Here is a 24,852-nt window from a genome sequence, read left to right on the forward strand (position 1 = left end):
ATTAAGAAGAGCTCCGGTGGCCCTTCGGGGTTTTTTCCGATCCCCGTCGGGGCCTGGTCGGCCCGGCCACGTGTCTCTTCAAGGCTGATGGAACGGACCCCATTCCGCTTCTGTCCAAAATGCCATAACAAGTATCCATATACAGATCAACACCTGGTCTGTAACTTGTGTTTGTCACCAGAACACAAGGAGGATACTTGTGAGGCCTGTCGAGTGTTTCGGTCCAGGAAGACACTCAGGGACCGAAGAGCAAGAAGACTGCAAATGGCGTCGGCGCCGACAGGACAAGGGCGTTTCGAGGAGGAGTAAGAAACATTCTCCACCCAGGAATCGGACTCGGAGGAGATCGATCCCGAAGAAACGCCGAAAACCGTGAGTAAGACGTCGAAGCAAAGAACTCACGAGAAGACCGCTAAAGCCCAGGGGACGCCACCGCCAACAGGCCATGGCTTAACCCGAAAAATAGGTGACCGTTCATCGGCACCGAAAAAGGGCGAGCTGGTGTCGAAGTCATCCGACCCCGGTCGAGATACCGGCACACACCAATCTCGGGCCCGAGATAGTGGCTCCGAGAAGATTCGGCATCGAGACAGTGGCACCGAAATGGGTCGGCACCGACAGTGCACCACGCCGAAAGTAAAGAAGGTTTCGTCCGAGCCGAAAAAAGCAGCCGAAAAGGTTTCAGTACCGAAACATCCGGCCTCAGAACTGAAATTAAGTTCCTATTCAGAGGAACAAGGACTGTCCTCACAAATGAAGACACACAGATTTGAACAAGAATTAGAGACAATAGAGCCAGATCACACACAAAGGCGGCTCTTGATTCAAAAAGATACGGGGAAGATCAGCACTCTTCCTCCAATCAAAATGAAACATAAACTTGCCTTCCAAGACAAGGACAAACAGCCACACGCAAAGGTGGCTAAACAAGTAACACCACCACCATCCCCACATCACTCTCCACAACCATCACCTGTAGCCACTCCACCAATGATGCAATCCCCAACTCATACGGGAATGAGTCAAGATGACCCTGACGCATGGGACCTTTATGACGCACCAGTGTCAGATAATAGCCCTGAATGCTATCCAGCAAGACCATCGCCACCAGAGGATAGTACAGGCTACGCTCAAGTGGTATCGAGAGCTGCGGCATTTCACAATGTCAGCCTTCATTCAGAACCCATTGAAGACGACTTTCTTTTTAATACACTGTCGTCTACACACAGTCAATATCAGAGTCTTTTGATGTTACCCGGAATGCTCAAACACTCCAAACAATTGTTTGAGGAGCCTGTCAAAGGGAGAGCCATTACTCCAAGAGTAGATAAAAAATATAAACCGCCACCAACAGACCCAGTGTACATCACACAACGGCTCACACCAGATTCTGTTGTAGTGGGAGCAGCGCGCAAAAGAGACAACTCACATACTTCAGGAGATGCACCACCTCCAGATAAAGAAAGTAGAAAATTCGATGCTGCAGGCAAAAGGGTGGCGGTACAGGCAGCAAACCAGTGGCGCATTGCAAATTCGCAAGCTTTGTTAGCCAGATATGATAGGGCCCATTGGGATGAGATGCAACACTTTATTGAACATTTATCAAAAGAGTTCCAAAAAAGAGCGCAGCAAGTGGTAGAAGAGGGACAGAGTATCTCTAATAATCAGATACGGCCAGCAATGGATGCTGCAGACACAGCTGCTAGAACTGTCAACACAGCAGTAACAATAAGGAGACATGCATGGCTGCGTACATCAGGATTTAAACCAGAGATACAGCAGGCTGTGCTGAATATGCCATTCAACGGACAGCAGTTGTTTGGGCCGGAGGTGGACATTGCGATAGAAAAACTTAAGAAAGACACTGAGACGGCCAAAGCCATGGGCGCACTCTACTCCCCGCAGAGCAGAAGCACATTTCGAAAGACACAATTTTGAGGGGGGTTTCGAGGGCAGACCACAGAAGCCACAACCTCACAAACAAAGCCCACTTACCAGAGCCAGTATCAGCGGGGAGGTTTTCGGGGACAATATAGAGGAGGACAATTTCAAAAAAATAGAGGAAAGTTCCAAAGTCCCAAAACTCCTCCAAACAAACCGTGACTTCAAGGTCACAAATCCCCAACACATAACACCTGTGGGGGGGAGACTAACTAAGTTTTACAAACATTGGGAGGAAATAACAACAGACACTTGGGTCTTAGCAATTATCCAGCATGGTTATTGCATAGATTTTCTCAAATTCCCTCCAAACGTCCCACCGAAAACACACAGTATGTCAAAACAACATATAGATCTTCTAGGACTAGAAGTTCAGGCATTGCTACAGAAAAAAGCAATAGAATTAGTACCAAGACAACAATTAAACACAGGAGTTTACTCACTGTACTTTCTGATACCCAAAAAAGACAAGAGTCTCAGATCTATACTAGATCTCAGAACATTAAATACCTACATCAAATCAGACCACTTTCACATGGTTACTTTACAAGACGTAATCCCACTGCTCAAACAACAAGACTGCATGACAACACTAGACTTAAAGGATGCATATTTCCATATACCAATACATCCTTCACACAGAAAGTACCTAAGGTTTGTATTCCAAGGGATACATTACCAATTCAAAGTGTTGCCATTCGGAATAACAACTGCGCCAAGGGTTTTTACAAAATGCCTGGCAGTAGTAGCTGCACGTATCAAAAGGCAGCAAATACATGTGTTCTCGTACCTGGACGATTGGTTAATCAAAACCAACACGCTAAGACGGTGTTCACAACACACAAAATATGTCATAGAAATCCTACACAAACTAGGTTTCTCAATCAACTACGCAAAGTCACACCTTCTACCGTGTCAAACACAGCAATACTTAGGAGCGACAATCAACACAGCAAAAGGGATTGCCACTCCAAGTCCACAAAGCGTTCAAACATTTCACGATGTAATACAGGCCATGTATCCAAAACAAAGGATACAAGTCAAAATGGTAATGAAACTACTAGGCATGATGTCTTCATGCATAGCCATTGTCCCAAATGCAAGGTTGCACATGCAGCCCTTACAACAGTGCCTAGCATCACAATGGTCACAAGCACAGGGTCAGCTTCTAGATCTGGTGTTGATAGACCGCCAAACATACATCTCGCTTCAATGGTGGAACAGTATAAATTTAAACCAAGGGCGGCCTTTCCAAGACCCAGTGCCACAATACGTGATAACGACAGATGCTTCCATGACAGGGTGGGGAGCACACCTCAATCAACACAGCATCCAAGGACAATGGGACATACAGCAAAGACAGTTTCACGTAAATCACTTAGCACTGTTAGCGGTATTTCTAGCGCTGAAAGCATTTCAACCCATAATAACCCACAAATACATTCTTGTCAAAACAGACAACATGACAACAATGTATTACCTAAACAAACAGGGAGGGACACACTCGACACAGTTGTGTCTCCTGACACAGAAAATATGGCATTGGGCGATTCACAACCACATTCGCCTAATAGCACAATTTATTCCAGGAATTCAGAATCAGTTAGCAGACAATCTCTCTCGGGATCACCAACAGATCCACGAATGGGAGATTCACCCCCAAATACTGAACACTTACTTCCAAATTTGGGGAACACCACAAATAGATCTATTTGCAACAAAGGAAAACTCAAAATGCCAAAACTTCGCATCCAGGTACCCACAACATCAGTCTCAGGGCAATGCGCTATGGATGAACTGGTCAGGGATATTTGCGTACGCTTTTCCCCCTCTCCCACTCCTTCCATAACTAGTAAACAAGTTGAGTCAAAACAAACTCATACTAATAGCACCAACATGGGCAAGACAACCTTGGTACACAACACTACTAGACCTTTCAGTAGTACCTCATGTCAAACTACCAAACAGACCAGATCTGTTAACACAACACAAACAACAGATCAGACATCCTAATCCAGCATCGCTGAATCTAGCAATTTGGCTCCTGAAATCCTAGAATTCGGACACTTAGACCTCACACAAGAATGTATGGAGGTCATAAGACAAGCTAGGAAGCCTACCACTAGACACTGCTATGCAAATAAGTGGAAAAGATTTGTTTATTACTGCCATAATAATCAAATTCAACCCTTACACGCATCTGCAAAAGATATAGTAGGATACTTACTACATTTGCAAAAGTCAAAACTAGCTTTCTCTTCCATAAAGATACATCTTACTGCAATTTCAGCTTACCTGCAAATTACGCACTCAACTTCATTATTTAGGTTACCAGTCATAAAAGCATTTATGGAAGGCCTAAAGAGAATTATACCACCAAGAACACCACCAGTTCCTTCATGGAACCTCAACATTGTATTAACACGACTCATGGGTCCGCCTTTCGAGCCCATGCACTCTTGTGAAATGCAATACTTAACGTGGAAAGTTGCATTTTTGATTGCCATCACATCTCTAAGAAGGGTGAGTAAAATTCAAGCATTTACCATACAAGAACCATTTATTCAAATACACAAGAATAAAGTAGTTCTACGGACAAATCCAAAAATGTTACCAAAAGTTATCTCACCATTCCACTTGAATCAAACGATAGAATTACCAGTGTTCTTCCCACAGCCAGATTCTGTCGCTGAAAGAGCACTACATACATTAGACATCAAAAGAGCGCTAATGTACTACATTGACAGAACAAAACTAATTCGAAAAACAAAACAACTATTTATTGTCTTTCAAAAGCCTCATACAGGAAATCCAATTTCAAAACAAGGCATTGCTAGATGGATAGTTAAGTGTATTCAAACCTGCTATCTTAAAGCAAAGAGAGAGCTGCCTATTACACCAAAGGCACACTCAACCAGAAAGAAAGGTGCTACCATGGCCTTTCTAGGAAATATTCCAATGAACTAAATATGTAAGGCAGCAACATGGTCTACGCCTCATACATTTACCAAACACTACTGTGTAGATGTGTTAACTTCACAACAAGCCACAGTAGGTCAAGCTGTACTACGAACATTGTTTCAAACAACTTCAACTCCTACAGGCTGAACCACCGCTTTTGGGGAGATAACTGCTTACTAGTCTATGCACAGCATGTGTATCTGCAGCTACACATGCCATTGAACGGAAAATGTCACTTACCCAGTGTACATCTGTTCGTGGCATTAGTCGCTGCAGATTCACATGCTCCCACCCGCCTTCCCGGGAGCCTGTAGCCGTTCAGAAGTTGATCTTGAACATTTGTAAATTTGTAAATATATTACTTTAAACTTCATTATGTACATACATATTCACTCCATTGCATGGGCACTATTACTAGCATACACAACTCCTACCTCACCCTCTGCGGGGAAAACAATCTAAGATGGAGTTGACGCCCATGCGCAATGGAGTCGAAATGGGAGGAGTCCCTCGGTCTCGTGACTCGAAAAGACTTCTTCGAAGAAAAACAACTTGTAACACTCCGAGCCCAACACCAGATGGCGGGATGTGCACAGCATGTGAATCTGCAGCGACTAATGCCACGAACAGATGTACACTGGGTAAGTGACATTTTCCATATATATATATATATATATATATATATATATATATATATATATATATATATATATGTATGTTTGTAAGAGTTCACTTGTAAGAGTTCACACTCTGTCAGAATAACAATCAAAATGTTGTAGAGGGATTAAAAAGGGCCATACCACCAGAAATGTTGGTTAAACTTTGTTCTTAGATGCTTAATTCATGCTCTATTTGAGCCACTACATTCTTGTACTGTTCAAGCACTTTTTCGGAAGGTTTTTCAATGGCAGTTAGAGACTCAGTGAATTATAAATTTGGGGTAATTGTACGCACTCATCCACATCTTAATGTTAAGCATGCTTTGAATTATTACAGTGACAGAACTAAATCAGTATTAAAGTCTGAACAATTTGTAGCTTTCACTCAAACTTATCAGGGCAGTGTATGGATGGTTAAAATTATTTCAGTCTGTTCTGCTAAAGTACAGTGAACACTGCTTGGAACATTGCAGGCACACTACGTGTTAAACGAGCTATTATTGCATTTTAGGAAAACATACATTTGTAAAGTAGGAACATGAACACGTGCACACATTTATAAAGTGCTACTTTGTTGATGGAGAGACTAGAAGGACATGAAAATATGTCAGATGATAAATTCTTTGGGGGTTATTTAGAGTTTGGCGGACAGGGTACTCTGCCACAGATGTGGCGAAATACCCTGTATGCCAAAGTGACGGTCCATCAGCTCTCTCCAGAGTAGTGCAGACCGACATGTATGTGCAGGTAGTTCTCAAATCACCTGTCTCAAATCACCCGTATCCCCCTCACCACCACCACCACGTCCTCCCCTGGCAGAAACACATCAGACCGTGTGCCCTATTTAAAGTAAAACGTCTGATGTTCTTTTTTCAGTTCAGGACCGACAGGGAAATCCTGGTGATCCTAAACAGATAAATAGAAAAATGACTCACACAATCCCCCCCCCCCCCCCATCCCCCCCTCCCCCGCTCCCTTTATAAAAACTAAGTTTGCTGAGCATTTTCATGAACCATGGCATCTGCTCAGCAAACTTTTTGGACCATCAGAATAGTTGCTATTGCATCAGTCCCTTGAAAAGCACAGATCTCCACCAGGTGAAAGAGGGAGGCCTCTAAATTTGATGGGTGCCAGACCGCCAACCAACCTCCACATGAGGGCCTTAATTTATTATTACTGTTGCTGCTTTCTGTAATCCATAGCCTTGAGTATTACGAGTATTGTTTTACAGTCTATGCAAAGTTTATGTTCTACAACAACACTTGATACAAACTAAGAAAGTTATACCTGTAATAATATTCCTGCAAATTGTACTTTTTTAGATTCACATGTAGCCCTCCCCTCTCTTCTTTGAATAGAAACTGGAAAAGAAATAATGAATATGCTCAAGTACACATTCATCAGTATTCAGTTGTATGAAAACAAGACTATAAAGTAGGGTTTGTGTCTGAAAGCATTGTGGGCTTTGTGGGAACTTGATCACAAATGCCCAGATATAGTAGCAAATACTTTGACAAAAATGTATTATTCTGAACCTAGCAGTAGACTGTAGGGAGAGTGAACACCATGTGACTCTACAGTGCTTCAAAATGCAACCTAATTGTTAAATGTAAATAACATTTTCTTCTTTGCCACAGCAAATCATGTGTTAATTTTTTTTAAATGTGTGAGGCTTTCAGGGCTTGATGAGTGAAGATAGCCAGAGTGTAGCTTCAGGAGGGGTGTATGGGTTAATCTACCCCCCTAAACAATGGATTATCTAGTAAATAGTTGGGAACAGGTGCTTTCAGTCCCATATGGTGAAGTTGTCAGATCTCATTTAGGATTTTTACATGCATATTCCGACAATCTCTCTCTCTCTCTGTCTGCCCCCAGCCCCTCCCCCTGTTTCCCCCAACCCCCCCTGAAGTTCTTAACTTTTGGTATTTTACAACATATAGCGGGTCATTCCGACCCTGGCGGTCGGTGGCCGCCAGGGCCACCGACCACGGGAGCACCGCCAACAGGCTGGCGGTGCTCCTACGAGCATTCTGACCGCGGCGGTTTAGCCGCGGTCAGACGCGGAAAGCCAGCGGTCTCCCGCTGACTTTCCGCCGCTCGTAGGAATCCTCCATGGCTGCGGAGCGCGCTCCGCAGCCATGGAGGATTCCGACTCCCCCTCCCGCCATCCAGTTCCTGGCGGTTCTCCCGCCGGGAACCGGATGGCGGGAGGGGGAGTCACGGGGCCCCTGGGGGCCCCTGCCGTGCCCATGCCTATGGCATGGGCACGGCAGGGGCCCCCGTAAGAGGGCCCCTAAAAGTATTTCAGTGTCTGCAAAGCAGACACTGAAATACGCGACGGGTGCAACTGCACCCGTCGCACCTTCCCACTCCGCCGGCTCTATTACGAGCCGGCGTCATCGTGGGAAGGGAGTTTTCCCCTGGGCTGGCGGGCGGTCTTGCGAAGACCGCCCGCCATCCCAGGGGAAAACTCGGAATACCCTCCGCGGTCTTTCGACCGCGGAGCGGTATTTCGGAGGGGGGAAGTCTGGCGGGCGGCCTCCGCCGCCCGTCAGACTCAGAATTAGGGCCATTGTCTCTTAAGTAACTTTACCAACCCGCACTGCTCTTCTTTCCTATCATGCCTTCTTCTCCAATATTATATTTTAGCAAGAAATGCCAGTGTGACTGTTGGGAAATGTGAAGCTCGCACCCCTCAGCTTTACTTACCAAGCTACACCCCTGAAGACCGCTCACCCCGTCTGGCTGCGTAAGCAGCCCCCTAATCGTGGCTTGATGAGAGTTTTAATCTGTGGCAAATCCAGGGCTGGCCACGGCACAGCGCCCTGAGGAGCTAAGATTCAGAGGAATGAATATTTAGGTGCGACAGTGAAATGGTTGCGTGATATTCCGTTGGTTTGTGCCTGAACAGTTTGGCTAAAAGTCCAACACCTATTCTCATAGGATCATATTATGTATTGATGTTACAAGCTTAAGTGAGAGCTCGATTTCTGCTGGGCAGGCTTCCTTTGTTAGCAGTAAACTGATGCTTTCTGTGCCCATTCTTTTTCCAGAGCTTTGGAATATGACTTATACAATCACATCACTGCGACGTACTTCCTTCTGGCAGAACGTATCTTGCGGGAGAAGCAGAACCAGCCTCTAAATATCGTGTATAGCTGGGCCACCCCCGACCAAAACAGGTACAGTAGGAGATCCAAACATACAAAATCAAAGAGAACATAGTCAAAACGACATTCCAGAATGACAGTGTGGTTCATCTAAAACTGACCAAAACAGGTACAGTACGAGATCCAAAACGTATACAACCGAAGAACTTAGTCAAGACGACCATACAAAATGAGTGTGGATTATCTAAATGTGGCTTCTTTTTAAAAATACTCGTGTCTCAAATGGAATAAATATCAAAGGTTTGCTTAATTTCAGTAATCTCTGTTTCCACGGCATTTCAGTCTTCACTTCCAGAACCGTAGTGTTCGTTTTAGGGGTCACCTAAGAGTGCACACGCGCTGCTGCTGCGAGGGGTATTGTGCCGTTTGAGGGCTTGACGTTCTTTGGTGCGATCTCCTAAATGGCCACCTTATGTCAGCGTTACTTCCTTTTACTTCTCTGGGGCATGGAGCATTGATTTTGTTTCATTAGTGTCGTTCTACTGGTCATCCACTACTCGCACTGTTATTCATGTACTACTTCTATGGCACAAAATGTGGCTGAGGGCATTGGAGCGCTTTACATGATCACCGGTTGTTACATAAGAGCAGATTTGTTTTAATTAATTTTGGATTTGTTCCTTTCAAGACTTTTAACCCTCCCACTGTTGTTTTCAATCCCTCTCATCGCTACTTTCAGTTTCCCTCATCCTCCCTATTTTGCTTTCAGTTCTCTCCCATCAGTGCTTTCACTTGACCCCCGTCTTCCTGTTATTGCTTTCAGTTCACCCCGCCACCCTCCCGTTCTTGCTTTCAGTTCCCCAAAACCCTTCCATCGTTGCTTTCAGACATCTGACCTCCCCCTCCCACCTCACCAGCAAAAAAGTTTTTTCAAATTTTTGACAGTGCTGTTTTTTTCGATGTGAAGTGGCCAGCGTTGGTCGCTTTATAGCGCTTTAAAAAAAATCCCCTTACCAAACCCAAATCTCCCCGCTAGCCGACACCCCAACCGATTGCCAAAGCCAATAGTTTTTGAGACCTGTTGGCTTTGCCAGCGCTATTTTACTTACATTTCAACCATGCTGAGCTTGGACAGCACAAACTTTTTAGAGTGCCAATTCGGCAGCCTGCTCGTGGTATTTTGATACATTTAAAAGGCAGACTCTTAAACAGGAGAGGCGGGGTACTGAAGTACCTCTGGGCTGCTGTCTGTTGCTTGCTGACTGCAGCTGTGCGGTACAGATCAGTGACTGTTGAACTCACCGGATGTGCGTGAGTGCATTGGACTTTGTAAGCGGCAGTGTTGGCCTGTTGCTACTCCTCCTGTCTAGTTTATGCAGATGTCTTGGCTGGCATGAAAGGAATTTGACAGCCAATTTCTGAAAGTACCAGCACAACCGTGTTAGAGAAACGCACAGGACAGTTTTTGGCGCTGCGCGTTCTGACTGACCTAAGACACAGTCCGTATTTGTGGTATATTTGCAGTTTTGTTTTACTGATGGCCTGTCTGTGGGTGATGCATGGCATGTCTCTGCACAAAGTGATGTCCGGTGTATTGGTTGTTGTGTGTTGAATGCTAACACATAATCTTTCTTTCAAACCTGGTCATCAAAAACACAAGACGCCTGATTTCTACAAAAATAATGCCCCTCCCTTCAGATTTCTCCACTCGGAAGAGTCACAGCCTAGTCTTGCAATATCACAGCTGTAACCTCCTGTCTCTCAGTTTCTTTACATGACATCACAAAGTATTGTCCATAGAATAATAGCGCTTCTGCCACTTTCCTTGTGCGACTTCAGTTTGCACTTGTCAGTTCTCCAGTGTGGAAGCTCTGCTGGCAGCCAACTCCAGTTACATAATTGATCTCAGTTTCCTTATCCACATTTTTAATGCCACTTTGCGTGAGCTACATTTCTGTCGTCGTTTTTCATGTGTGACGTCAGTGTAGAAAATCCCAGGAGTATCACAACTGTTATTGTTCTCATGGTATTCCTTTTTCTGTTTTGGTCGACCTCGTCACTGCCAGTTGCCTCACGTGACGTCCCGCTATGGGTCCTCTTGTATATCACCAAGGTCAATTATATTCCCCCATGTGGTTGGAGATCTTTCAATTTTCGTTTGTGGTTTTAATTCATATATGACCTGATTACCGTCACTGATGTCAGCTTCCAAACCTGATATCTCTGATAAGGTTTCGGAAAAGCAACGCATGCGCATTGTTTCCTGTTGTTATCTATTTCGGCTTTTAACCACGCCCATCACTATTGCTTGTTCATGGGCTTGCCCTTCAAAAATGCTTTATTTCCGTTGGTAAATGCTTTGTTTGTCCCTCCTTGGGACAGCTTGGTTGCCGCCTTGAACATCGTCCCTGTTACATGGCTAATTTTACTTTTGGTGATACGGTTGACTGCGAGCAAACTTCTTTCTCCTTTTGTATGTCTCTGCTCATGGCTTGGCGCTTTGAATCGGCTCGCTTTTGTGAAACTGTTTTACTTTTTATTTTCAATTTATGTGGCAAGAAAAGTCCGGTTAGGAAGTTCACAAAGCTAATAGTTCCAAGTCGAGCAAATGCGAGACCCATTGCATGGCAAATGCTTGTTTTTTTAACTGCCTCTGATGACCTCACCATTGACAGCTTGTTTTCTCAGGTGACATCAACATTCCCTTATGTTCTTTCGTATCTCTGTTAATTTCCTTATGTGATATTTCTGATGTCAGATCAACCATGTAATATCACTTTTTGTCAGTTTCTTCATGTGACATCGTTGCTGGTAGTTCATTATTGTGACAACATCATTTGCTCGTAGGTCCTTAATGAGATGTCATCACTCTGTTCCATATTGTGACTCCAACATTCCATGAAAGTATGTCTTTTACTACGTTCTCTCTTATGTTACATTCACTCAGAAATGCCTCACTGCTCGTTCTGTGTTGCCCTTTTCCACCTCTCCAGCTCATAATTACAAATGCATGCATACATATCATACTTTTACTTTTTTCAGCAGAAGCTGAACAATATCACAATGGCAAAACTAGGAGGTCTGCTTTGGCGGCCAAAAGGTGCAACATATTGGCTTTGCCAATGCTTGTTATAGGAGGCAATTACATTTTTTCTAACAATACAGCCTAGATACCCCAACTGCTTAATCCCTGAAGTCAACAAAAGATACATTGCTGGAATCCGTCCCTGAACCCATATATTTCTGAGGGTTGGGCTTACTGGACCATGAGATAAAGCAGTCCAGAACAAACAAGCTTTGGCAAAATGAATAGGTCTTGCCTTTATAACCTATCGGATTTGCTAATGCTTTTTGACGATGGTATACAGCAGCAGTAAGTACAGAATGCTTTTTGTCGATGTTGTGCAGGATAGTAAGCCAAGAATACTGCATCATGGGGAAATAATGGGGTTTTCCATTACAGTACTGTATTGGCTCATGCTGAATCATAAACACTGTTTTAGAGGATAACTTGACTTTAAGTGGCGGTACAAGAGTGTGACTTTAAATTATGGCATTGGTGCTACAGTATGTAGGCGCATTACAAAACGGCCAAACAAAATAATCAGATGAACATTGGCTTTCTTTGTTACTATCATTTCTTCTTGCATGGCCTATATTTTATCACTGTTTAAGGAACTACTACTACGGATCCCAAAAGTGTACATCCTCGCACATCACCCAGGTTATACAGATTAAATAACCTAATCTAAGATACGCATGCATTTGAGTAAACTAAACCACGTATGCGCACTTTAGCAGGTAGCAATTTTCAATGACAGAGTTCTCATTGATGTTTGCCGAGGAGTGCAAAGTTTTGTGAAGATCCCATCTTTCGATTTCTGCAAGTTTTCCAGTATTCAATGCATAGCTATATAGTTGATACACATTATGATTTTCACATAAATAAGAAAAAACAAAAATATCTGCACTCTCCAGAGTTTTGCAAATTTTTTCACAAACTTTCACAACGGTTGCAAAAAACATAATGCAGCCTTGCGTTCCCCAGATATATGTACTCTTAGCGATGTCCTCTGCCAGTAGCCAAGCTGATGGGACTGACAAAACATTTTTTTCTGCTGTTTTATTTTTATAGCGTGAACTCAGCCCGAAAATAATGAAGGATTTACTTGAGCACCAGTTATGATGCACAAGGTCAGATTCATTTTTAGGATTTACCTGCACAGCACTTGTGTTGTGTTTGTGAAATCTATTGTTAATATATAGCTTAAAAGGGATAACATCCTGTCCCTTTGCTTTTTATTGGTTCCTGTGCTTGCCACTCAGTTTCCCTCCATTTTTATTGCCTGTAGCATGCTATTTCCTGTTCTTCCTTATGTGTTTTCTCTTATCAGTTTCCTGAAACCCAAGTACTGTTTTCATCCACTTTTGAGGCTGAACGTTTTTTGGATGTGTTGCCTGTACAGCTTGCCCTTGCTTGTTTACATAATCTTCCCCTGGCTGCATGCATGTCAAGCATGCTTGTCAGCTACATTTTATTTTTCTTGGTTTGTGTGATGCCTTTTATTTAATCTCCCCCTGGCTCAATGCATTTCAAACATGCTTGTCTGCTGCCTTTTTTCATGCCCATGCATATTTGTTCTGAAGCATGTCCTCCTTTCAAACATCCTTTCTCTGGCAAGCCTAGCTATGTTTCTCACCAGCTAGCACTCCCTTTCTTCTGTTCAGCATGTCCTGATCCTCTCAGTATGCCCTCTGTTTTCTTTTTTTTCAAGCCCTCTCCTTCGCTCCCCACCCCCGCCACCCTTCACCTCCCTCCCCTGATCTCTGGTATTTTTAAATCCCATCCGCTTGCCGTCCATTTAAAACACACTTCCCCCTCCTTCTGCTCTCCTTAAACTACCTTCCCACTTTCCTTGGTTTCTAATTCCCCTCAACCTTCGCCCACCCCCAAAAATGACGCAAGAGCTTTTTCTATGTCTGTCAGGTGGTCTACGAGTGTACTTTATGTAGTTTTCCTCCTACGCAGGCAAGTACACCAACAATAACATGTGTTTCACAGAATTCATACATTAATACTCCTGTCAAATGTCAGAATTGTGGTCTTGTGTTTAAATTCAATAAAACGGAGGTAACAGCAACAAAATTGAGGCGACTCCTCTGACCTCGTGGTCAGTGTCTGGTCGCTCCCCTCTGTGCATCTCCACCTGCTGCTGCTGCTGCTTCTGCTGCAAGCGAACTGAGAGCCTGCCTGACTCTGTTCGAGGCCCACCTCCACCCGTAGGCACCCGCCTCCTCCTCATCACTGGTGGCCTAGCGGCCATCTGTGTGTGAGTGTCTGTGTGTGTTTGCCCTGTCATCTTTATTTTTTCTGTCTTTTTCTTGTTTGGCATACTTTTTCTTCTTTTCTCCTTTTTTTCTTGTAGCGCCTTTTCTCCTCTCTTCTTAGCGCCTTTCCCTCTCTCCATGCTCCATTCCCTGCCGCTGCGGCCCCTGCAGCCTCACCTCCTCCCTAACAAGCGCTTTTCCACTCTCCCGCCGTCCAGCTGACCGGACCCTCCTGCCTCCCTCCCCTTTTTAATGGCAGCTGCTGTGCACTGAGAGGATGACTCCTCTGACCTCCTGGCCAGTGTCTGGTTGTTCCCCTCTGCGCAGCTCCACCTGTTATTGCTGCTTCTGCTGCAAGTTAACTGAGAGCCTGCTTTGCCAGTTCAAGGCCCACCTCCACCCGCAGGCACCCGCCTGCACCTAGTGGCCATCTGTGTGTGTGTGTCTTTGCTCTGTCGTCTTTATTTTCCCTGTCATTTTTTTTTTGTTGGCTCACTTTTTCACCTTTTCTCTTCTTTTCCTATAGCGCCTTTTCTCCTCTCTTCTTAGCGCCTTTCCGTCTTCTCCCCACGCTCCGTTCTCTGCTGCCTTCCTCCCTTCAAAGCGCTTTCCTGCCCTCCTCCTTCCAGCTGACCGGACCCCCCCACTTCCCTCTCCTTTTTAATGGCGGATGCTGCACAGTGAGCATGCCAAAGGCAAGCCCGTCTGTGTCCGTCCGCACATGGACTGTGCCAGCACCACAAACCCTGGTCCGCAGACCATCCATTGCTACGTGCGGAGACCCTCCAGTCACTGAACACAGGACGCTTCACTGCATGTCATCTCGCATCACCCAGAGACACCCTTGGACCGTTCTCCTGCTTCCACTGCCACCACACTCTCACCCCATACCAAATGCCGGACCCACCCTCCATTGGGCCATCGAACACCCACCCGAAGCGCCTCAACTGCATCCTCCTCAACATAAGCTCCCTCCACAAACATGACGTAGAACTCTGGGACCTGCTAGACTCACCCTCCCGGACATTACCTTTCTCATCGAAACATGGACGAACCCAGCATCAGCACTGGACATCACCATCCCCAGCGAGTACAAACTGCTCCGGAAAGAGAGGCCTTCTTGATCAGACGGCAGCCTGGTCGTCGCACTCAAATCCACCCTCCACCTGACAACCAACGCAGAAGAACACTCCCCCCCCTTAATGGAGCACCTCCATTTCCAGATAAACATCACCCCTAAGCCCACCTTCTGCGGCAACCTCATCTACAGACCACCAGGCCCCGGCCCAGCCTACAGCAGCTCCATCGTCGACATCATATCTCCCCACACACTTGCCTCAATTAACTACTTTCTCCTCTGTAACCTCAACTACCACATGGACAACTGCAACAATATCCACACAGCCTCCCTGCTCGATAACCTCGCCACAATAGGCCTCAAGCAACTGGTCACCTCGCCAACACACATTGCTGGGCGCACACTCAACCCCGTCTTTTCTGCCAGCAACAACATCATCTCCATTCTACACTGGACTGACCACCACTCCATTAATTTCTCCATCACCACACTGACCGGCCACCTCCACACACTCCGTTTCCCACACAGTAAATGGAACCAGATCACAGAGGAACAGCTCACTAACACCCTCAGCAAGTCACCTCCTCCCCTAGCCACAGATGCAAACATCTCAGCACGGAACTTTCACCAATGGATCTCTGAATGCGCCAACACCGTAGTACCACTCCGAAAGACCTCAGCAAAACACAACCTCAAAAAGGCCAGTCAGTTCTCCCCCGCACTCCAGAACTCCAGGCACACCATCAGGCGGCTAAAAAAAGATGGAGAAACAGCAAGTCACCGGAAGACTTTGCAACCTTAAAATCTGCCATCAAATCCCACCACCACCTCATCAGATCCACCAGGAAAGCCACCCTGCAGGACAGTATCAGCACCACCACACACAACATCAAAGACATTTTTGCCATGGTCAAAGAGTTTGTGAACCCCAATTGTAAATGGCAAACATCCCTCCATTTCAGACTAGAAACCTTCTTCCTCTGGAAAATCAAAGATATCTATGATAACTTGGACCCCAAGGACCCCCCCCCCCCAAGCCCACCAACAACCCTCCAGCTCAGACCCTCCGAACATTCATAGATCCTGCACTGTTGGACCACCCTCACCCCGGACAAGACTTGCTCCATCATGAATGGCATTCACTCCGGAGCCCCTACTGACCCCTGTCCTCACCACATTTTCAACAAAGCCAACACCTCCATTGTACCCAAACTCCACCACATTCAACTGTTCCATGTAGACGGCTATCTTCCCCAAGGACTGGAAGCACGCCGAGATCTGGCTGCTCCTAAATCAACCCACGGCCGACCCCCCTGGACCTCAAGAACTACCACCCTATTTCTCTGCTGCCTTTTCCAGCCAAGGTCATCAGAAAGGCCATCAAAGCACAGCTCTGCAAACACATCGAGGACAACAACATCCTGGACATTTCTCAGTCAGGTTTCAGAAGCAACCACAGCACGGAGACCAACCTCCCCACTGCCACAGATGACATCCGCTTGCTCCTCTTCCGCAGCCAAATAGCAACCCTCATCCTACTGAACCTATCGGCTGCCTTCAACAGGGTCTTGCATCACACCCTCTACTCCAGACTCCATGCAGCTGGCATCTACGGAGAGGCCCTACAATGGATACGCCCCTTCCTGACCAGTAACACACAGAGAGCCAGACTACCGCCTTACATGTCAGAACCGGCAGAGATCGACAGAGCTCCTCCCTGAGCCCCACACTCTTAAACATTTACATGGCCCACTCGCATCCATCGTCAAGACCCACAAACTGAACATAGTCTTCTGTGCTGCTGACACCCAGCTGATCATCTTACTGACCGAAAACCCCACAACTGCCAAGAAGAATTTCCACAATGCGATGGAAGCTGTTGTCGCCTGGATGAAGGAGAGCTGCCTCAAGATCAACTCCGACAAGACCAAGATACTCATCCTGGGACCGTCCGCATCAAACTGGGATGAATCCTGGTGGCCTGCTACCCTCTGCACCACCCCACCCCCACCCCAGCAAACCATGTACGCAACCTCTGCTTTATCCTGGATACGTTGCTCACCAACACTCGCCAAGTCAACTCAGTTGCATCCTCCTGTTTCCATACACTCCGACTTCTCCGGAAGATCTTCAGATGGATTCCACCTGACTGCCGCAAAACCGTAACCTGCACCCTGGTCACCAGTAGACTCGACTATGGCAACACCCTCTATGCGGGCACCACCCAGAAGAACCTGAAGAAACTACAGCATATCCAAAACACCTCCACCAGACTCATCCTGGACGTCCCCCGAAGTGAACACATCTCCAGACACCTAAGAGACCTCCATTGGCTTCCCATTGAGAAAAGGATCAACTTCAAACTCCTTGTCCACGCATACAAGACTCTCCATGACCTAGGACCCACCTAACTCAACCACCGCATCACCTTCTACTCCCCCGCCAGACCTCACCGCTCAAAAGGCAGTAGCCACCATATCCCACATGCGGAAGACCTTGGCTGGAGGAAAATCCTTCGCCTACCTTGCGGGAAAGAGCTGCAACACCTGGAAGCACGCCGAGATCTGGCTGCTCCTAAATCAACCCACGGCCAACCCCCTGGACCTCAAGAACTACCACCCTATTTCTCTGCTGCCTTTTCCAGCCAAGGTCATCAGAAAGGCCATCAAAGCACAGCTTCGTCACCTCAGGCAGTCACCATTATTGCCTCAATTCAGGAAGGACTGTAAGACCGGGCTGTTCGACTGAAGCACAGAGGACTGACCCCCTCCCCCCCAGTGCCTTGAGACCTTTATGGGTGAGTAGTTGCGCTCTATAAACTATGATTGATTGATTGATTTTGCATATTATGTGACCAGAACACCTGTATTCCTTCCCATTTATTTTAAAATTGAGGATATGCACACTTCCAGGGAAATCCTGCCCATTAGCTGCTCCCAGATTAATCTGTTATCAACCCCTTAAACAAATAACCTAGCAGATCCTCCACACCTGTGTTCCACTCTCTTAGCTTTGTGTTGTTTTAATTTTGTGTCTTTTTTCTTCTTGTGAAGCTATTTATCTCATGTGTATATTGGTAGTATCATAAATAAAGTGATCCGGTTAGAAGAGGTCGATTTCTTAGACCAAGTCAAATGCAAACTGCTGATGTTGGGACATTATTCCCCTACTTTTTTCTAAAAACACAACCATCCAGGGATGGTTAATTCCAACAGTTTAAATGCTAAAGTGTCATTCAGTTAGTCTCCTGTGTGGTGAACCGAAGCTGGGCAGACAGCTAAAGACTTTCTGCCAGGGTGCCTGCTTGCATTAAAACAATGAAAATTTGAGCTACAAGTTAATCTGCAAATGTAAAGGATGCTTTGGAGCTTATCTTGGCTTTAATTGACCTAATCACTCGAAGCTGTGTGATGACAAAGATTTATTCATTTTGGGTGGTATTGCAAAGAGTTAAGTGGGCTGTGTCTTGCCTGCTCTTAATTGTAATTGTATTTATATCACGCCTACTACACCTGGAGGTGTTGAAGGGACAGTAATGTAAAGAAAAATTGCATTGCGTACACTCTGGGTATTACTGAAATCTATGTTTTGAAAGCACCATTTTATCTTTAAACACTTTACCATTCTTGTAGCAGTCTATTTTAAACTGTGTGTGATACATGTTTAAAATAATGAATAACATATTCACAGTGCTTTCTGTCATAGGTTTGTCAAGGGTTGTGACCTCGCAGCACTAAAAGTGCTCAACAAGCTAAATCTTACAACAAAGAAATTTAATATTCGTCACACAGTCAAAACCTAATGCATTTACCAATGCTTGTTTTTTTTTTTTGGGCAGTGGGAGATTAAGTGCTTTGCCCAAAAACACAGGATGTTGAGCCGACGCAGGCACTCAAACCTGGTTCCCCAATTCCAAAGTCTGCATTTCTGCCCATAACTTCACATTCTCTTCCCTTAGTAAAAGAAAAATACTTACCACTGATTTTTTTTTATACTGAAAGTAAGTCATCTACCATATAAAAAAGAATAAAATGCATTTTTAAAGGGGGAAAATGACTTACTCCATACTTAGAGGATGCCTTTACTCAGTTTATTCATAACTCATATCGCTGGATATTGGTGCGGTGAATACTTAAAAAGTGATGATGCCCAGTGTGCTGGGCGCTATAAACCATGCAACAATTCCTTGAAAATGGGGGACGAAGTGTACTCCTTATCATAGAATGACTTTTCTTCAAAAGAGTCCTCCCTGTCACCCGAACCCAGGGAATTAGGGCTAAAATGACAAGTCTCATCTCAGAATGTGGACTATTTCCCTAAACTGAGATATCACAAGTATTGACAAGGCCACTTGTTAGTACAGCGAAAGGATGGTTGCTAACTTAAGTAATAAATAGATAGAGCTGGCTTACGAACACTTGTTTCAGATGTTTTTCCCATATATACCAAAGCTTGCAACTGCTGCTGCCCTTTCTGTTCTGGTCTTGTCTTGGATGTTAGCATCACAGAGTCTTTGAGGAGGCAGTAGTGGTGGGTCTGGAGCAGAGAATTTGATGGGTTATGCGATGAGCTCGGAGGTGGTGCTGTTTGCAGTGCAGAATAGGACAGTCACACAGCAGTGTCTGGAGGCACCCTTACGAAGGAGCTACTGAAATATAGTGAGCTGCACACTCGGGTACTGAGTCAGCACTCACTGAGGTGTGTTAAGGCACCTAGTGCACACTGAAGTACAGTTAGCAGCAATGCTTACTGGGGTATGCAGCGAGTGTACACCAGGTTATAGTCAGGCAGGCCGCACAACGAGCTATAATAGTGTAGTCCGTGTGCATTGAGAATAATGGACCAGTTTTTATCTGTGGAGTTCTAAGGCACCTCATTGCATATTTTATATAATGCACTGTGGGTTGAGTGCACTTAGGTCTTGGGTAAGGTAATGCGTGAAAATGGAGGCAGAGTGAGGAAAGGAGCGAATAGTTAGATATAGTGAGGCACTTTGTGCCTACTGAGATGTAGTTAGGCAGTGAGTGAAGACAGATGTAAAGTGAAGGGGTGAGGCTTTATTTAGGTGTAGTAAAGAAGTCAGTTCATGGTAAGGTATTGTCATTCAGAGCGTAGTTACAGTAAGATGAAGGATCATTTGAATTTAAAATGGCATTGAAGGCACTTTAAGTTATTACTGTGGCAGGAACTGCCCGAAAATGGCCTATGAGCTGACTATAGGATAGGATGGACATTTCTAAAAAAGATTGCCAGCGTTCAGGGGTCCTTCACCAGCGATGGCTGAAGAACTGTTTTGTGCTTGCTCCAGGCTTAGGGTCCTGACCTATAACTCCCCGTTGCCACTTTTGGGAAGGGAACCCTAGGGAGTTTCCCCAGCGAGTTTCCCCAGCCTATCAGGAGAAGCTGCCTTGACGAAATAAACTGATAAACTACTTAGCAGCAGTGTTGAAGTTGCCCTTTCACAAGGAAGCCACTGCTTAGAAAAAGGCGACAGTGATGGAGCTGTGAAGGCAATGAACTGAACCTGTTTCTGCAAATTGGCAAGAACCTGCACCATTCTTGTGGAAATGTGAGGCCCGTGGACCTGGTGTCCATGCAGTGCATGGTAAGCCCTAGAAGTGCCCATGGTTTGGGGCTTTCCTGAAGATTAACAGTGTGTGTGATGGGTTATCCCTCTGACAGAATCTACCACGTAGAAATGTGAGGCACTGATCAAACAGTGAAAGCATTTGATGGTCTCTTCTAACTGCCCTGTGCCAAGGAAGAAGGCATCCCTGTCTTGTACACCCCTGGATCATCTCTGCGACCCAGGTTGAGCTCCTAGCATGTTTGGTTGTAGGTGGAGTTTTCTTTGGGCTTGAGGAAAAATCTATTGAAGTAAGACCCACTAGGATATGAGCAGTGCGACCAGAGAATTGCTGCACCACCCCTGGTGCTAGCTCTGCTATGCTCACCAGACAGGCATGCACATGCTCATACCCTGGGGACAGTAATAACATTGGCTGGGCCTGGGCAGAGAGCAGGGATTTCCGCTCATTGGGAAATGTAAGAGGACCACAGCACCACAAATAGCTCCTCCCCACAAGCTGCAAAGAGACTTGTTCCACCCCCTGAGAGGGGTGGAGAAGCTGACATACCCCCTCAAGAGCTAGAAAGTCTGTACCCACCTCCCACTGCATGGGCGCATGTGGGCTGCACCTGGGCCAAGGGCACATCCGTCCTGCAACAGGAAGAGGCAGGGCAGGGACAACCCCCTCGGTCCATTCCCTTAGAGGCTCTGTGAAGATGACACACTGCTGCACCAGTGAGTACCTGGGATTGCGCTGCTTTTCACCACAACGTGTAAAAGAAAGACTCAGGATAATACTATAGGACCTGGGCTAGATGGGAAATCAGCTGAAAGACACGCTGCTGACAACTGTACCTTAGATGCTATTGACGACCTGATAGAGGAGGTAGAGGACATTTTAAATAAAGGGAAGAAACAGTCTGAGACCATTTGCCCAAATTAAAAAAATACCCATTTGTGTTTTAAAGGCAACACAAGGAACGGATCCTCCAACAAGGGAAATCCCTGTTCAGACACCACTGAGGGCTGTGCAGATTCAGTCATAACAAAAGAACCTCGCCTACTAGCTGCCTCAGTTGCACCAAACACCGATTTCCCCCATTGGCAGACGCAGTGTCCTGTATACCATGTACGAACCATTATGCCTTGCTCACAAATCTGGCAGAGGAAACCCCAGGCAAAACGTCCTAAAGGTAGTACCTGAGGATTTGGGCTCATTAATTGGACATTAAAAAAGCAAACTTGACGTTGTGAAATTGCCTGTCCAGTTATTTAAATGTGAGTTCCAGAGCTCCTTGAATCCAATACAAATCAACCCGAAAAGTCTGCAGCTTATTTGGCTGGGTGTCAAGGGAACTGATCCAGTGGTCTGACATGCCAGACAGGCCATGAGGGTGTACCCCGGGTCTGGGGAGAGGGAGGTGAGGTGGCATCTTCCACCTATTCTATCACGGATACCAAGAGCTATCCTGAAGTCCACCCTATGGCCAGAAGTAATTGGCAACATACTGGGAGGAGAAGTGATTGCATCCAAAAGTCTGACAGGCCCTCCAAGCATGCAAAATCTTTTAAGATCCCAGTGCAACAAAATAACTCACTATTCACTTTTCTGTCCAAGTAATTTTTCTACTACAGTAGATGTAGAAAAAGGTACGTTACCCACCAATCCTTCCAGACTTTTCAACCGGCATTCCTCTTTCCATAAACAGGAATTCTATAACCTCAAAACAGGCAGCATTAAACTGCAATATCTACATGAGAAGGGTCCCAAGATTACTGTCAGGCACTGGGAGTCAACAGAGTCACCCGTAAACAAGGTAGATCTGCCATAAACGCAAGTGTTTTTCACTGATAGACTCAGATATCACCTTTGCACAACGCTTGCCTAGCATCCTAAGTATCCATGATAATATCAAATTGGCTGTTAAAAATCAGTCCATGGTAGATGGACTATTGACATTGGAAGCTCAAATATTTCTCCCTTAAGACTCTGATATACAATTTACAGTTATCTGGATCCCTCCAACAGTTGTCTTGACACTTCTGTTGGTTTCCGACCACCTCAGTGAATTAGCATGCTGGCATTCCCAAGCACGCAGAAGGGGAAGGATAGACTAGAGCCAAGAAATGCAGAGGGCACTTAGTTATCCCTGCACAAGGAAGCTGATTGACTGTTTTGTACAGCCCCCAGATATCTCAGACTTCATCTGTGCTATCTCCATATTTAGCCCTCAGAACTGAGAATTTAATGTACACCTGAACCTTTGCAGGACTCTTGTCCTTGACACAATCTCAAGGGTTTCAGACAAGGATTCACGTAGTGTACTTTCGTGGAACTTAGCTGGTATGAAATCCAAACTTTCTGATCCACTATGTGGAGCTTTTATAGACACCTTTGATATATGTATGTTTCAAGAATCTTGGTGTACGGAACCTCATTTTAGGTCTGGCTATTCAAATTCCTTTTGTCTAGCCACTGCCCATGGGAGGGGTTGTCCAGCGCGGTCTTATCTGGGTGAAGAATTCACTAAACTGCAGAATTGAGAGGCTCCCTGAGAATTCATCTGACTTACTTGGCCATACCCCCACCCCAAATAAATGGGGACAAAGCTGTTATGCTTACCGGTGGGCAGATGGGGCAATTACCCCACAATCTACTCCTGGGGGGGCAGAAAGCCTACTAGATGCCAGGGAATTTAAAAAACAAATAGTAGGGTGGTGGCTACCAACCAGTATGGGCATGGTTATGCCCTCACCCCAACTGGAGGGGTTAACAGTCTTTCAGCTCTCCCCCCGGGGACTAAAACATCTTATCCCACCGCAACCAAGAGGACATTTCATTATTTTGGGTTTTGGTTTTACATGTGGGCCATGAGAGCTTGTCTAACTCTCTAAATCGTCCCACCTGGAATGGTGAGGGCTGCACTTTTTGAACTTTGGGATGCTGCCATATAGAAAAATCTATGAGACCTGGACACATCTGAAACTGAACATCTTGGTGAATCCAGGTTGGTGTGTTTCACATACACCCGCACCATTTTCTTACCCACAATGCCCTGCAAACCTCCATCTTTGCTTGAAATCACACATTTTTGTGATGGAAACTTCCAGAATCTGCAAGAATCCACACAGTTCTTACCACCCAACATTGTTGCATCTGTACCGATAACAATTCTGCCCCACTTGTCAGCCTAATAACGTTATTTTTCAAACTGCCCTTTTGGACCTGCTTTCGTTCCCCCTCATCTTCGACATGTTTTTGGGTGTTCCCTGTCACAAGCACTTGGCCCACCTACAGAAGTGAGGTTTCATTTTTATTGGGAGGCTGAGGGAAATGTTGGGCGGTGGGAAATTTGTGCTAGTGCAGTGATACCACACAGAAATGTGTGGAAACACAAGGGGGCCACGCAAGTCACACCTCCCTAGACTCCCTCGGGTGTCTAGTTTTCAGAAATGTTTGGGTTTGGTAGGTTTCCCTTGATGGATGCTGAACCCAGGACCAAAAACACAGGTGCCCTCCTCCCCCCGTTTGTTTGTATTTGATCATTTTGATGTGTCCACATAGTGTTTTGGGGCATTTCCTGTCACGAGCACTAGTCCTACCCACACAAGTGAGGTACTATTTCTGTCGGGAGACCTGGGGGAACGCTGGGTGGAAGGAAATTTGTTGCTCTTCTCAGATTCCAGAAATTTCTATAACCGAAATGTGAGGAAAAAGGTTTTTTTTATTTTTGCCAAATTTTTAGGTTTGCTAAGGATTCCTGGTAGCAGAACCTGGTGAGAGCACCACAAGTTACTCCATCCTAGGTTCCCCTAGGTATCTAGTTTTCAGAAATGTCCAGGTTTGCTAGGTTTTCCTAGGTGCCGGATGAGCTATAAGCCAAAATCCACAGCTAGGCCCTTTACAAAAAACAGGTCAATTTTCTTTGGGAAAATGTGATGTGTCCACTTTGTGTTTTGGGGCATTTCCTGTCGCAGGCACTAGGCCTACCCACACAAGTGAGGTACCATTTTTATCAGGAGACTTGGGGGAATGCTTTGTGGAAGGACATTTGTGGCTCCTCCTAGATTCCAGAACTTTCTATCACTGAAATGCAGGAAAAAGTGTTTTTTTGTGAAATATTGAGGTTTGCTAAGGATTCTGGGTGATATAACCTGGTGAGAGTGCCACAGGTCACCCCATCCTGGATTCCTCTAGGTGTCTAG

At 45.5% G+C, this 24,852-nt stretch overlaps 1 protein-coding gene across 1 annotated transcript in view; it reads left to right on the top strand.

Moving 5' to 3' along the window:
* The window catches only part of LOC138268210 (SNF-related serine/threonine-protein kinase-like), a 262,877-nt gene that overhangs the window by 224,057 nt on the left and 13,968 nt on the right, over positions 1-24,852 (top strand). Inside the window, exon 5 of the mRNA XM_069217650.1 lies at positions 8,615-8,743. Within this exon, the coding sequence (XP_069073751.1) occupies positions 8,615-8,743 (129 nt within the window). The remainder of the gene's footprint in view (positions 1-8,614; positions 8,744-24,852) is intronic.

Source organism: Pleurodeles waltl, chromosome 12 (genome assembly GCF_031143425.1).
Source record: "Pleurodeles waltl isolate 20211129_DDA chromosome 12, aPleWal1.hap1.20221129, whole genome shotgun sequence".
Taxonomy (NCBI): domain Eukaryota; kingdom Metazoa; phylum Chordata; class Amphibia; order Caudata; family Salamandridae; genus Pleurodeles; species Pleurodeles waltl.